This window comes from Oryctolagus cuniculus, chromosome 21, assembly GCF_964237555.1.
Source record: "Oryctolagus cuniculus chromosome 21, mOryCun1.1, whole genome shotgun sequence".
In the NCBI taxonomy this organism is placed as follows: domain Eukaryota; kingdom Metazoa; phylum Chordata; class Mammalia; order Lagomorpha; family Leporidae; genus Oryctolagus; species Oryctolagus cuniculus.
The window spans coordinates 10,256,069-10,269,637 of NC_091452.1; the positions used below are offsets into that span (position 1 = coordinate 10,256,069).

The 13,569-nt window shown below is 57.0% G+C and overlaps 1 protein-coding gene across 2 annotated transcripts in view; it reads right to left on the bottom strand.

Moving 5' to 3' along the window:
- Positions 1-1,020: 1,020 nt before the first annotated feature.
- IQCD (IQ motif containing D) overlaps positions 1,021-13,569 on the bottom strand; it is a 26,229-nt gene continuing 13,680 nt past the window's right edge. Inside the window, exons 2-5 of one of the 2 annotated variants that reach the window (XM_008272277.4) lie at positions 8,193-8,988; positions 5,253-5,486; positions 2,570-2,641; positions 1,021-1,430 (exon numbers count right to left, since the gene is read on the bottom strand). In XM_008272277.4, coding sequence (XP_008270499.3) covers positions 1,113-1,430; positions 2,570-2,641; positions 5,253-5,486; positions 8,193-8,921 — 1,353 coding nt within the window. In that variant the 5' untranslated portion in view covers positions 8,922-8,988 and the 3' untranslated portion in view covers positions 1,021-1,112. The remainder of the gene's footprint in view (positions 1,431-2,569; positions 2,642-5,252; positions 5,487-8,192; positions 8,989-13,569) is intronic. The other variant, XM_051826587.2, reaches the window with a different exon arrangement.

Sequence of the window (13,569 nt, forward strand, 5' to 3'; positions counted from 1 at the left end):
TTTTATTTGAATTTGAAAGACAGACACCCCCCCAAGTGCCTGCAGGGAGTGGGGCTGGGCCAGGCCGGAGCTGGGAGCTGTGAACTCACTCCAGGTCCCCCCGTGTGGGAGGCAGGGACCAACTGCTGGAGCCACACCTCTGCCTCCCAGGGTGCACGTCCACAGGAAATGGAATTTGGAAGCAGAGCTGGGACTGGAACCCAGGCCCTCTGGAAGGATGTGGCATCCCAAGCAACACCGAGACCCCTGTGCCAAGTGCCTGCCCCAGCCCCGGTGGTACCGCTTGTAAATGACCAGTCACACGCCACACAGCGTTCAGGCAAGCACGGGAGGCACCACGTGGCCTGTTTGCGGTGCCCTGTGAGGCTCACGCAGCAGTGCACCCTGCTCAGCGATGCTACGCATGTGCACCTCCCACCTTAAACCAGAGAGGGTGAGAAGGCCAGCCAGTGACCAGCATGTGGCCAGCACTTAGCGTAAAGCGCTGGGCAGCCGGGCACACATCGGGCCCCCTCTGCTCCGTGTTCCCTGCATGGCCCTGGGCCGGGTCGCTCGCAAAAACACCAAAGCCTTCACCCAGGTGGAGTTGCACCCCGAATCCCAGCATCCTGCCCTGGCTCACCTGGGATCGCACTTGGGCCAAGGGTACCTGGGAGCCAGCTGGGAGGTCCATTGTGGCACCCACTCCTGGGGGAAGGAAGAGTGGACACTGTTGGGGCAGGCCACATGGTGGCCAGGACCAGCATCCCGCGTGTGAACGCCTGCAGGAGCTGGGCGGGGCGTGGGGGACGCAGGCCACCTGCGCTTGGACTGGGCAGGCTCTGCGGCTCGTGCACAGTCGGCGTTTTCCTAGCACTTTGACAAAACATTTCTCGTCAGTTTCTCTCGGGATGTCCAGGGGAATGGCAGCTTCCAGGCTGGGGCGGGGCGGGGCGGGCGGCTCCCCACCGAGGCGGCCTCTGGAAGTGGCCCCCTGCCCCCTGCCTCTGCCAGCTGGGAAGCACACGGCAGGCCAGCAGCCCTGGGTAAAGGAGGTTTATTTGTATGCCGTTTCCCTGAATGTGGTTCCGGCTGTGAACTGCAGGGGGCGCCGCGCGGGCGTGGGGCGGGGCTCACTTCTTGCCCTTGCCCTTGCCCCTGCCCTTGCCCTTGGCCTTCTCCTTGTCCTTCCCTTTGGCCTTGCTGCGCTTCTTCTTCTTGGACCTGAGCATGGAGCGCACCAGGTAGCCCTTCCACACGGCCTGGATGAGCGTGGCCGCCCGCGCCATGCGCACCATCTCCTGCTCGGCCTCCATCCTCTTCTTGGAGTTGATCTCGCGCTCCGTGCGGATCTGTGCGAACTCCTCCACCAGCACGTCGTGCTTGCGCCGCAGCTCCTCCAGCTGGGCCTTCTCCTCCTTGTGGATGACCTCCAGGTCTTCATACTCCTCCTGGGCGAGGTTGGGGTGCAGTCTGCAGGGGCTCCATGCACCCCCCCGCCCTGCCCCGCGGCGCTCGGCTCAGCAGTGCGCAGCCGCGAAGCCGTCTTGCACCGCGGCCCCCCCAGCTCGGGTAGCAATCACTGAGACAGGCGGGATCCTGACTTGGGCTGCCTTGGCGCTAAACCCCAGCTCGGCCACATGTCTGGGGACGCCATCTCTTGCTTGTGGGAAACCTGGGGATCATTCCAAAGCCGGGGGCCCTTGCCAGGGTTAAGTGACCCGAAGGATGCCACGTGCAGGACACGGTGCCGGCACGCAGGAAATGGGAGCTGGGTCAGTGTCACAGATCGCCAGAGCAGCGGAACCAGCTACAGTTCCGTTCCGGAGTTCCTCGTGTGCAGCCGCGGCCTGCCCTGCTGTAACTCACACGTTTTCTCCCAGCGGCCCCTCCCTTCCTCCCTCCCAGCAGTGTTTACCACACATCTCCCACACGCGGCCCCGTGCAGGGGACACGGGTGGCTAGACTGCGTGCCTGCCCGCAGGGAGCCCAGTCTTGGCCGTGACCACCAACGTCAACCCAGAGCTGAGGGGAGGGCCGAGGGGGCCCCCGTCCGTAGGCTACCCCTCCTGAGCACTTCCTCCTGGCCGAATGCTGGTTGCAAACATGTGTGACCGTGGGGTCACTGAGTCCCCACCACGGCCCCAAGATAGCACGGCCGCTGAGGGCCAGGGGCAGAAACGGGCTCAGAAAGGTGGGGTTCCTTGAGTAAGGCCACACGGCTGGCACCAGACTAGGACCTGCCAACGACACTGGGGACTTTCTTTCCTTCATGCTGTCGCCGGCCACTGGCCCATCTCAGGAGATGGAGGTGCCGGGGTGCTGGGAGCTGCCAGGAATGGAGGAATATGGGACGTGGACACTAGAGGGAGCCAACACCACCAGGCAGTGGCTCACTGCGGCCGGCTCCCTCCTGTCTGAACTCCGGTCTCTCTGTTCCTGGCTGGACCAACCGGAGGGCCAGGCAGGGCCTGGAAGGACCTTGCTGCAGGCCTCTCTGGGGAGGCCCAGAACGGGGCCCACACCAGGGCCATCCTAGGACCTCACCCATCCCTGGAGGACCTGGGGAGGGGCTAGGAATGGCAAATACCTGCTTTTCACTCATTTCTGTGTCGTATTTCTGGATCCAGTTCTCGACTTCTGTCTCCACTTTATACTTTTTCTAAAAAAAAAAAAAATTCAAGTGATCACTGTTGAATGGAATGGCGTTACCCGTAACAGCACCAAGCACTCGTGAAGCAGCAGGCCCCGTGCTGGGGCTGCCCCTGCCTTGCCCTCGGCTTTGCAAAGGAGGTTTCTTTTCTCCCTTCCAAATGAGCAAACAGAGGCTCCCACATGCTAACTCACTTCTTTTTTTAAATTGATTTACTGAAATGCAGAATTACAAAGAGAGAGGGAGAGATAGAGAGGTCTTCCATCCACTGGTTCACTCCCCAAATGTCCACAACCGCTGAGGCTAGGCCAGGCCAAAGCCAGGAGTCAGGAACTCCATCCAGGTCTCCCACATGGGTGGCAGGGGCCCAAGCACTCAAGCCATCTGCTGCTGCTTTCCCCAGTGCAGTAGCAGGCAGCTGGATTGGAAGTGGAGCAGCCAGGACTTGAACCAGTTCCCATAGGAGATGCTGGCATTGCCGGCCATGTCTTAACCCACTATGCCACAAGGCCAGCCCCGCTAACTCACTTCTCAGATGACAGAGCTAATGGGTGGCAGAGCCTGGGTTTGAAGCCGGTAGTCTGGCTCCAGAATATTTAGGCAGAGGAGACAGCAGGTGGGAAAAGCTTGTGTTTAAAGACCAGAAATGGAGCTGAGTGGCTGGAATGGAGTGGCCAGCAGGGGAGTGGTCCCTGTGAGGTCGGAGCAAGGGCTGTGTGGCCGGCCGGGGGATGCCAGTGGAAGGTGGCTGTGGAGTCCTGGGTGAGGGGCAGGGGAGCCACTGCAGGGGTTCAGGTACTTGGGGGAGGCGTGGTCTAATCTGGTTTCTAAATGATTGCAGCATGAAGAAGGAAGGGGACTGACGCGCGCGTGAACCCCGAGAGCACGGTGCTTAGGGAGAGAAGCCAGTCACAGAAGGCCGCACAGTGCACGGTTCCAGACAGCATGAGTTCAGAGGGGCTGCCAGCAGGTGGTGGTCGCCAGGGTCTGGGGGAGGTGAGGGAGGAGGCGCTGCCTGATGGGTGTAGAGTTTCACCTGGAGGGGTTGGGTGCACCACACGACACAGCATCCTGAGAGCCACGGAATCGGTCACTTCCAAACGGCTAACCGGGTGCCAAGCGAGCGTCTCCCCCACCTAAACCAAATACCTCAGCCCCTAATCTGACAGAGCAGGAGTTTTCCACTTGGGCACCGTGAGTGGGCTGGCTTCAGAAGGCCTTGGGCCCCTGCACCCGTGTGGGAGACCCAGAGGAAGCTCCTGGCTCCTGGCTTCGGATCAGCACAGCCCCGGCTGCTGTGGCCATTTTGGGGTGAACTGGTGGATAGAAGACCTCTCTCTCTGTCTTTCCCTCTGTCTGTAACTCTACCCCTCAAGTAAACAAATTAAAAAAAAAAAGGCCTGTGACTCCCCAAAAACTGTCCCCAGAGTATATACGTGCAGCCACGTCTTCTCTCTAGGGCAGAGGCCAAAGGCTCCCATCAGATGCCTCTAGCTGTGACACTGATGAGACTGGGGACAAGTATTAGAAAGGGTATAGGGTGGCCTCTGAAGAAAGAGACAGAAGCTGATTGTGTGCTGGGCCTGCCTGGAGGGTTTTTTTTAAATAGATTTATTTATTTATTTGAAAGGCAGAGTTAGAGAGAGAGAGAGAGGGAGGCCTTCCATCTACTAGTTCACTCCCCAGACAGCTGCAATGGACAGGGCTGTGCCAATCCAAAGCCAGGAGCCGGGAGCTTCCTGCAGGTCTCCCACGCTGGTGCAGGGGCCCAAGCACTCGGGCTGTCCTCCACTGCTTCTCCTGGGCCACTAGCAGGGAGCTGGATCAGAAGTGGAGCAGCCGGGACACGAACCATGGCCTGAGTCTTGGCGCATGTGAAGACGGATGCAGATGAGGAAGTGGTATTTATGGGACACCTACTGTGTGCGGCTCCCCACCTACTTACCCTGTCAATGAATGCTCTCAGCAGCGGCTGCGAAGGGATTCATCCATGGGCGTGTGGAGAGTAGCTACGCCTCTGCTTGTCGCCCGCATCCCGCACCAGAGCGCCTGTGCGTGAGTCCTGCCTGTGCCGCCTGCTAATGCGCCCGGGGAAGCCGCAGGTGGTCCCCTGCCCCCCCCCCCCCGCTGTGGCAGTGACCCAGCACACGGGAGATCGCTCCCTCCCTGTCACTTCCTGCCACTCTGCCTTCGAATACATTAAGAAAGAAGGAAACCTTCCAGGAAGACTGATTCTGTCACTGTCATTTCGAGCTGTGAACATGGAGGCCAGCAGGGAGCTGCCTCGTTTACCGGAAGGTCACGGCTGCTCCACTGCCGTCACAGGGCCTCTGATGGGTGGGCGCAGGGGTCACAGGGCCTCTGACGGGTGGGCGCCACCCTTCCTGCACGTTCCATGAAGCTGAGGACCACCCCCCGCCCCATCTGCATGCGCAGAGCCAGGGTGGGACCAGGCTGCCTGCGCCCAGCCCCCCCCCCGGCCTGCGCCCAGCCCCCCCCGGCCTGCCCCCTGCCCTCCCCCTGGCCTGCATGCTGCCCTTCCCCGGCCTGTGTGCTGGCCTCGCTGGCCCCCTCCTCCCCAGCCGCCCCCCCCCCCCCCCCCCCCCGCTCCCCAGGGCACCTTCCTCAGCGCCTGCTCCGCCTCGCGGTTCTCCATGACCAGGTTGTTGAACTGCGTGCGCAGCAGCAGGATGTCCTGCTGGATCTTGGCCAGCCTGGCCTGCGAGGCCCGCGCGTCCGCCTTCTGCTGCTTCTCCGCTTCCTGCTTGGTGCGCGCCAGGTTGTTCTCCGAGAACTTGAGCACCTGGTGCAGGTGGTTTTTCAGTTCTTGGATCACAAAGTTCTCCTTCTCCACCTGGGCAGGGAGAAGCAGGGCTGTGTCCGTCCTGCAGCGTCGCCCGGAGCACCGGAGCACCTGCCTGATGACCTCACCAAGTCCCACCCCAACCCTGCAGCAGCGGACGGGACCAGCCCGAGCGCTGATGGGGCCATGCCACTGAGGCCATGCCACTGGGCTGGGGGTGAAGCCACACGTGTCTGACCCGGAGCCCAAGTTCCTGGCCAGCCTTCTAGTTCCTTGCACGCGGGAACCACGTGGGTCTGCCAGAGGGAGGCTGCAGGAAAGCTCTGGGACAGCCGTGGTCCTCCTGCCCAGGACACTGCAGGGAGGGGCCCTGCTGCAGACACGCGGCACGTGGCACAGTGCAGGAAGGTGTGAGAGAAATGCACGCTGCCGGGATCGCCACTGGGTTGTCCCTTAGGGACCAGGCCCTGGCCTGTGCCCCGTCCTGTGTGGATTATAAAGCAGGAACAGGAGCACAGGCTGGGGCTGGGTTATAATGTGCTCCAAGGGCTGGCGCTGTGGCTTAGCAGGTGCTGCATCCCATATGGCTGCCGGTTCGAGTCCTGGCTGCTCCACTTCCGATCCAGCTCTCTGCTGTGGCCTGGGAAAGCAGTAGAAGATGGCCCAAGTGCTTGGGCCCCTGCACCCATGTGGGAGACCTGGAAGAAGCTCCTGGCTCCTGCCTTTGGACCATCCCAGCTCCAGCCGTTGCAGCCATTTGGGGAGTAAACCAGTGGATGGAATCTCTCTCTCTCTCTCTCTCTCTCTGTCTCTCTAACTCTGCCTTTCAAATAAAATAAATAAATCTTTTTTTAAAAAATTTGTGCTCCAAAGCCTTCTCAGGAACTCTGGTCTCCCTCTGACCCCAGTGGCACTGGGTTCCTGTCCTGCCGGCAGCCTTGGGCTGGGCCAGCTCACGGCAGGGCCCACGGGGTCACAGGATGGGAGCTCCCTGGGCACACACGACGGGCAGGGGAGGGGCCTATCTCGTAGGGTTGGGGTCTTCCAGCAGGCAACCGTATTGTTAGCAGGAGAGCGCCTCTTGCAGAGCCCCCGCCATGCACCTGACCGTGGTCACCTGTGTTTACACTGAGACATGTCCATCTGGGAAAAGTGGAGTGTGACCCTGGGTCAGTGCCACTTGGAGGCCCATGCTGTTCCACCACCAAATGGGACCAGCAAAGCCACCAGCAGCCCTTTCCCTGCCCCTAGATGGCAACCCCTCCGACCAGGTCCAGAGGCTGGCCTCGCTCTGCTCTGCAAACACGCCACAGCCCTCTTTGGTGCCAGGCTTACTGGGGACACAGTGGCAGGAACACGGAGACAAGGTCCCTGTCTGTCTGTCAGGGAGCCAAACCTAGTCGAGTAATCGCACAAGTGTGATCAGCGGATCCTGACGAATGCCTTAAAGCAGAGTCCGTGAGCGGTGCCTGACCTGCTGCACACCGAGGCAGCTTTGGCGCTCTCCTCTCATGGTGGATGCAATGGAAGCGCCTGTGGCAGTGCTGCCTGGATCTGCCCTCCCTGGGGAGGCCGTGGACCAGAACCCTTTGCTGGGAATGTGAGGTCCCTGCCTCTCTACTGGCAGTGCACTGAGAGCTTTGTGCGGAAATACTGGATGCAACTTCCGGGGGCAGGACCCAGCCCTCTCCTCCTCTTTCCCCTCCCCCTGGCTCAGCCAGCAAGGATACTACAGGGAGCGGGAGAGCAGCCATCTCAGCCCACAGCATGGAGTCTCACACGGTGTGTCGGGGAGCAGAGAAGCCAGGCATGGAAGCAGCCCAGAGCCCCAGCAAATCCGCAGAGCAGAGCAGTCACTAGAGAGAAAGCTACGCCCCTTTGGACTGGGCAGTCCCTGTTTCGGGCACCCCTGTGACAGCAGCCCAATCCTTCCTCACTGCCACCTCGCTGGGGTTCTATAAAGACAGAGAGAACACGTAGGGATGGCGTGATAGTGTGTGACCGCAAATGGTGGTGATTTTGGGGCTTGGGGCCATGCCTTCGTGTGTCTTCTTAAAAATTCTTCTATGGCTTCACCTTGCTCTCAGGACCCAGACTAACTCCTTGGTTCAGCCTCGGGAGCCCTGAGGATCTGTCTCCCTCTTGCCAGCCACCTCCATTCCTGCCTTCCGCTCCCCGGCCCTCGAGGTTTGCGATCCAGCCACGCTGTTCCCTTCTCGGGCACACAGGCTCCCTAGAACCTGGAACAGGGGCCAGGGCCAGCCCCAGGCAGCCTCTACATGTGAGCATTGCTCGTGGCTGCTTTCTTGCCATCACAGCAGGGCAGAGCTGAGTGGCTGTGACCGACGCTGTGTGAAGCCTGCCGCCCCTGGCCTGGGAGCTCTGCCCCACCTCACTTACCTGGCCCTCTCCTCTCCTTCTTGTCCTGATTTCCATGTTCCCCACCCTTGTTGTCTCTGTTCAGTTCTCTCGTGACACTCCCTCATAGCACCCTGTACTTACCCTTTACTGTACTTCTCAAAACTGTAATTAAATGAGTCCTTTCAGTACCTGTCTTCTCGGCTGTGAACTCCACAAGGCTGCAACTCTATGGGCTTAATTAAAAGACACGCCACGAGTATGTGCCCAAAACAATCTTTGTGGAGTAAACGAATGGGAAAAAGCCGTTTAAATCACGGAGGGAAAACCCAGCTGCAGAAAGATTGGGGCCACCGGGCGTGGCTCCCTCTGTGCCACGCCCGGTTCTGGGGACAATACCTCTGCCTTCCTCCTCTTCATCCCCACTGCCAGCTCGTTTTCTAGAATATCGATCATCTCCTGGTTCCTCCTGTTTCGCCGGCTGACGTCCTGTATGAACTGGGCTTTCTCCCTGGCTTCCATGGGGCTAGTGAGCAACTTCTCAAACAGGAAGCCGCGCAGTTCGATGAGGCTGTCGATGAAGCTCTGGGCCTCTGCACTTCTGCCCTGCGTCTGCATCTGCAGGAAGCTGGAGGCCTGGGGGCTGCTGAGCAGCAGCCTCAGGCTGTCCTTGGTTGAGTCTCGGACCTGCTGCATCAGCGGCAGGAGGCTGGCCTTCTGCAGCCTCAGGGAGAAGCGGCGGTCCCGGAGCCACCCCTCCTCCTCGGTCTCTTCCTCCTCCTGCAGCTGCCTCTCCCGCTCCTGCAGGCGATGGGTGGTCTCCAGCAAGAGCTCGCAGAGGTCCTCATGCTGTCGTATTGCTGTCATGATGCCCTCGCCCAGCATCCCCTCCATGGCCTCCGGGTTGGACGCCACGTACGACAGCAGGGTCACCAGCTCCACCTTGTAGATGGTCTCATCCAGGACGGACATGATCCTCTTGGCCTCGATGGTCGTGAGTTTGGACTTGGAGGGGACCAGGGGTTTGGGTGGGTTGGCTGGCTTTGGGGCTGGCTGTGACCTTAGTGGTATTCTGTTGATGTCAGGGCCATGGTAGAGAGGCTCCACGGTGAGGACCTCTGAAGCCATTTCTGCGAGTGGCCGTCTTTGTCCTCAGCGATGGAGACTTTGCAGGCTCCTGCTGTCCCAGGCGACCCTGCAAAGGAGGGAGTGGGTGTCACAGCTGCACTGACATCTGTGGCCAGGGTGGCTGCTGCAGCCACAGCTGCTGGCAGTGGGAGCTCTTCTTGGTGCTCTGCCCCTGGTGCACAGAGCCTTGGACCACAACCAGTTTCCAGCTCTGTGACAGTGTCAGGAGGGCCACTCTAAGGATTTCGATATACCGTTCACTCTGGTCGCAAGAGAGTTGAGAAGTGGAGCTGTGAGGACGAGTGGTGAGGCTGGTGGCCAGAGTCACCCCAGGCAAGGTCAAACCATCAACACCCAGGGGAGTTAGAACCACTGCTGGAAACGCAGCCCAAAGCAAGGGGCGGAGAAGAAACTGGTTTCTCCCTTCCTTCCACCCTCCAGACTAACACCCGTGCCTGTTGGCTAGTGGGAGACCAACAACAGGCCAGGGCAGCCTGCAGGGGTCAGTAGCCCAAGACACAGAGCAGGCCCCAGACCAGCACAGGTCACTCTTAAAAACCAGGGAGGTGGGGGTGAACAATGACTTCAAAACGCAGTTGTAAAAAAAAGTGGCTTCGTGAATGTAGTGTCATTTCCTGGGTGTGCCCACCCCCAGGAAGATTTTGAAGAATCAGGAGGACGTGGTGCGTGGAAGACGTGCTTGACTTCAGGCGACTGGAAGAGACCTTGGAAGACAAGAGAACATTAGTAGAAAGTCTGTAGTTGACAGAACGGTGCCAATGTTAATTTCAGCTCTGACAATTCGTGGTTATTTACATTGTTAACATTAGTGGGAGCTGAATGAAAGTCATACAGGAATTCTCTATGCTTTCTTTGCAACTTTTCTAGAAACTTACATTTCTTACAAAACAAAACCTGTTTCAGGGTGGGCACTTGCCATTAAGACGCTGGCTGGGACGTGTGCACGCCATTTGGGAGCGTCTGGGTTTGATTTCCAGCTCAGTTTTTTTTTTTTTTTTTTTTTTTATTTTTTATTTTTTGACAGGCAGAGTGGACAGTGAGAGAGAGAGAGACAGAGACAGAGAAAGGTCTTCCTTTGCCGTTGGTTCACCCTCCAATGGCCGCCGCAGCTGGCGTGCTGCGGCTGGCGCACCGTGCTGATCTGAAGCCAGGAGCCAGGTGCTTCTCCTGGTCTCCCATGGGGTGCAGGGCCCAAGCACTTGGGCCATCCTCCACTGCATTCCCAGGCCACAGCAGAGAGCTGGCCTGGAAGAGGGGCAACCGGGACAGAATCTGGCACCCCGACCGGGACTAGAACCCGGTGTGCCGGCGCTGCAGGCGGAGGATTAGCCTATTGAGCCACAGCACCAGCCAAGCTCAGTTTCTAATTTCCACTTCCTGCTAATGCAGACCCGGAGAGGCAGCAGATGACAGCCCAAGGACTTGTGTTCCTGCCACCCATGTGGGAGACCCAGATGGAGTCCAGGCTCTCCTGGTTTTGGCCTGGCTGTTGTGGGCATGTGGGGAGTGAACCAGCAGATGGAAGGCCGATCCCTCTCTCTCTCTTTCTCTCCATCTCCATCTCCATCTCTCCACCCGACAGCTAGGACTCCCTTGGCTGTGGTCCTGAGGCCCACCTGGCAGCTTTGCCTTTACCGTCTACTTAGCCAGCATCAGTTTCCATTACTTGCAACCAAGGAACCCGAGCTGACAATGCATCACAGCCATCTGACAACCCACGAGCAGAGGGCCTCCGGGGAGAGGCGGTGATGGAGACACCAAGGCCCCGGGAGAAAGCAGGGAGAGCTGAAGCTGGGGAAGCTACATTCACCAAACGAGAGTAAGAGAGGGAGCCCAAAGCACGGGAAACGACGGAAAACAAACCGGACAGGCTGGCCAGGTCAGCCGCGAAGGGTGCCCAGTCCCTGATGGGGCAAATGGACCCCAACTCGGAAGCCTCGTGGGCAGCTGAGACTGAGGATGGAGGCCATCATTTCACACCTCCCTGCCCGCTCCCCAGTCAGGCTCCTGACTTCCTCCAAGGTCTTCGCTGAAAATAGTTCCAGGGCCAGCTGCGGAGCCGCCTTGGCCCCTCTGAGGATGAAAGATCCTTGCCCCCTGGCCGTGCAAGGATGTGAACAAAGTATTTAATGAACGCCCCTCTCCCCGGCGTCCCCCAGAGCTCGCAGGCATAAATCAAAATGCCCGAATACTGCAGAGGCTGCGGCTGGAAATGCAACGCCGTAGGAAATACTTCCAATTTGCTTTCAGCCAAATTACCTCTTTTGCTTTAAAGGGCAAACTTGTTTTCTTAGATTATGACGACGCCCGTCAGCTCTTGACAGCTCATTTGGGTGAACAAGAAAAAGCCGGTGGAACGAGGGTGGGGAGGGGGGAATATGCCTGACTCTGACGGCCAAAATCACGGGAGAATCTCCTCCTCGAATTCTAATATGATCACTTCATGTCCCTTTTAATGCCACCAGCCTTAATATTTAAATCATTTCCAACTTAAGCCTCTCCTTTTACAATTCCTGCCCTGAGAGTGAAGTGGGATTGTTAATGGATGGGGAACTTTAATTAGATCTTCCCCTTATTTGTCATTAATTTTGCTGATGAACTTTATAAATGGAAATATATCTTTATCATGCAAATTACACCTTGTCTTCATTCAAATAGGCTTGCTCGATATTTTATTACTTTCCACTCTCAGAACATTTTAAAAAAAGGTTTGAGCTAAATTATATGTATTTTTTCCCTTGGAGAGAAAAAGAAGAAAATCCAACACAAAGACTGTACAAATTCAACCCTGGGTGCGGGGAAGTCAGATAAACAAGTGTGGGGTATGGATCTCATTTTAAAGAATGCCATTGAGATTCTTTGTATTAAGCGTTTGAGAGACAGAGAAAGAGCTCCCCGTCACTGGTTCTCTCCCCAAATGCCAATGTCAGCCCAGTCTGGGCCGGGCTGAAGCCAGGAAGGAGCCAGGAACTCAGTCTAGGTCCTCCACGTGGGCGGTGGGAGCCCGGTTACTTGAGCCATCACTGCTGCCTTCCCGGATCTGTGTTAGCAGGAAACTGGAGTCAGGGGCGAGAGCTGGGAACCGAACCCATTCCCAGCCAGTGCCATCTCAGGCTTAGCTGAGTCCTGGGGAGGTGTGTTCTCAGTGCTTCCCAGGGATGCATCCCTTTACCCTCACAGCCCCAAGGGAAGGTGCTGTTATTACCTCCAGTTTGCAGAAGAGGAGAGGCAGGAAGGGGGGGCAGGGGGAGAGGGAGAGGGAGAGAGAGAGAGATCAGATAATTCTAGTTTACAGCCAATAAACGACAGCTCTGGGATCCCAGCCCCAGCAGTCTCAGGAGCTGCACCCAGAACACTCACTCTACCCAGTCTCAGTTTGAAGACTGACTTTCATGGTGAACATAAAATGAATTTTTGTTTGTCTGGTTTCAATAAATCCCATCAAGTAGAGACCTGGGGAAGAGACTTGTTCAAGACTCAGTGCCTATAGCATTCAATCTACTTGACAACTACAAAGGTGACTATGAGTTCACGCCTGTTATAGGTGTATGCGCACATTCGCGAGTGCATACGTAGATGCGTAGCAACGAGGACTATGTGTCCTCGTATGGATGTCACAGCTGCGTATGCTATATACACACCCCCACCTGTGCATATGCATACAGCAGGGCCTCTGGCAATGCTGGGCGGGAACCAGGAGCTCGGGAATATTGCTGGCACCATGATGGGGCCAGGCTTGCCGCCAGCCTTGGTGGCTCGGAGCGGTGGAGGCTCAGGGGCAGGAGAAAGCCTGCCAGAATCTGCGGAGGCTCTAAGGTAGTGCAGCAACTGGGCACCGCCCTGGTTTAACGCTGGTGGGAAGACGGGACAAGGAGACCTTTAAAAATAATACCAACGGATCAGAAAGCTCTTAGAGGAAATTGCAGGGGTAATTCTTCATGATCTCGAGCATGGAAATGGGATTCTTAGATATGACTCCAAAAGTATGAGCAATAAAAGAAAAAAATAAGCTGGACTTCGAAATTGAAAACTTTTCTGCATTAGAGGACATTATTGAGAAAGCAAAACGATGGGGCCAGCACTGGTGCAGTGGGTTAAGCCATCACATGGCACACAGGCATCCCATGTTAGAGCACTGGTTCAAGTCCCAGCTACTCTGCTTCTGATCCAGCTTCCTGCTAATGCTCCTGGGAAGGCAGCAGAAGACGGCTCAAGTATTTGGACCCCCATCACCTATGTGGGAGATTAGGATTGTGTTCCTGGATCTTGGCTTGTTCCTGGTTCCTGGCTTGAGCCTGGCCCACACCTGCAGCCATTTGTGGAGCCAACCAAAGGGTAAGAGATCTCTCTCGCTTATGCACGCGTGCGCATGTGCTCTCTTCTCTCTCTCTCTCTCTGCATCACTTAACTTTTCAAATAAAATACATAAATAAAACCTTAAAAAAGCACAGAGAACCTATGGAATAGCAGAAAATATTTGTACATCAAGTATTTTTTTTCCTCTCAAATATATGATAAGGTCATGATACCCAAGATATGTAAAGAACTCCTAAAATTAAACAACAAAGACAAACAACTCAATTAAAGAGCAAACAAAAAAACGTGAATAGACATAGATCTAAAGAAT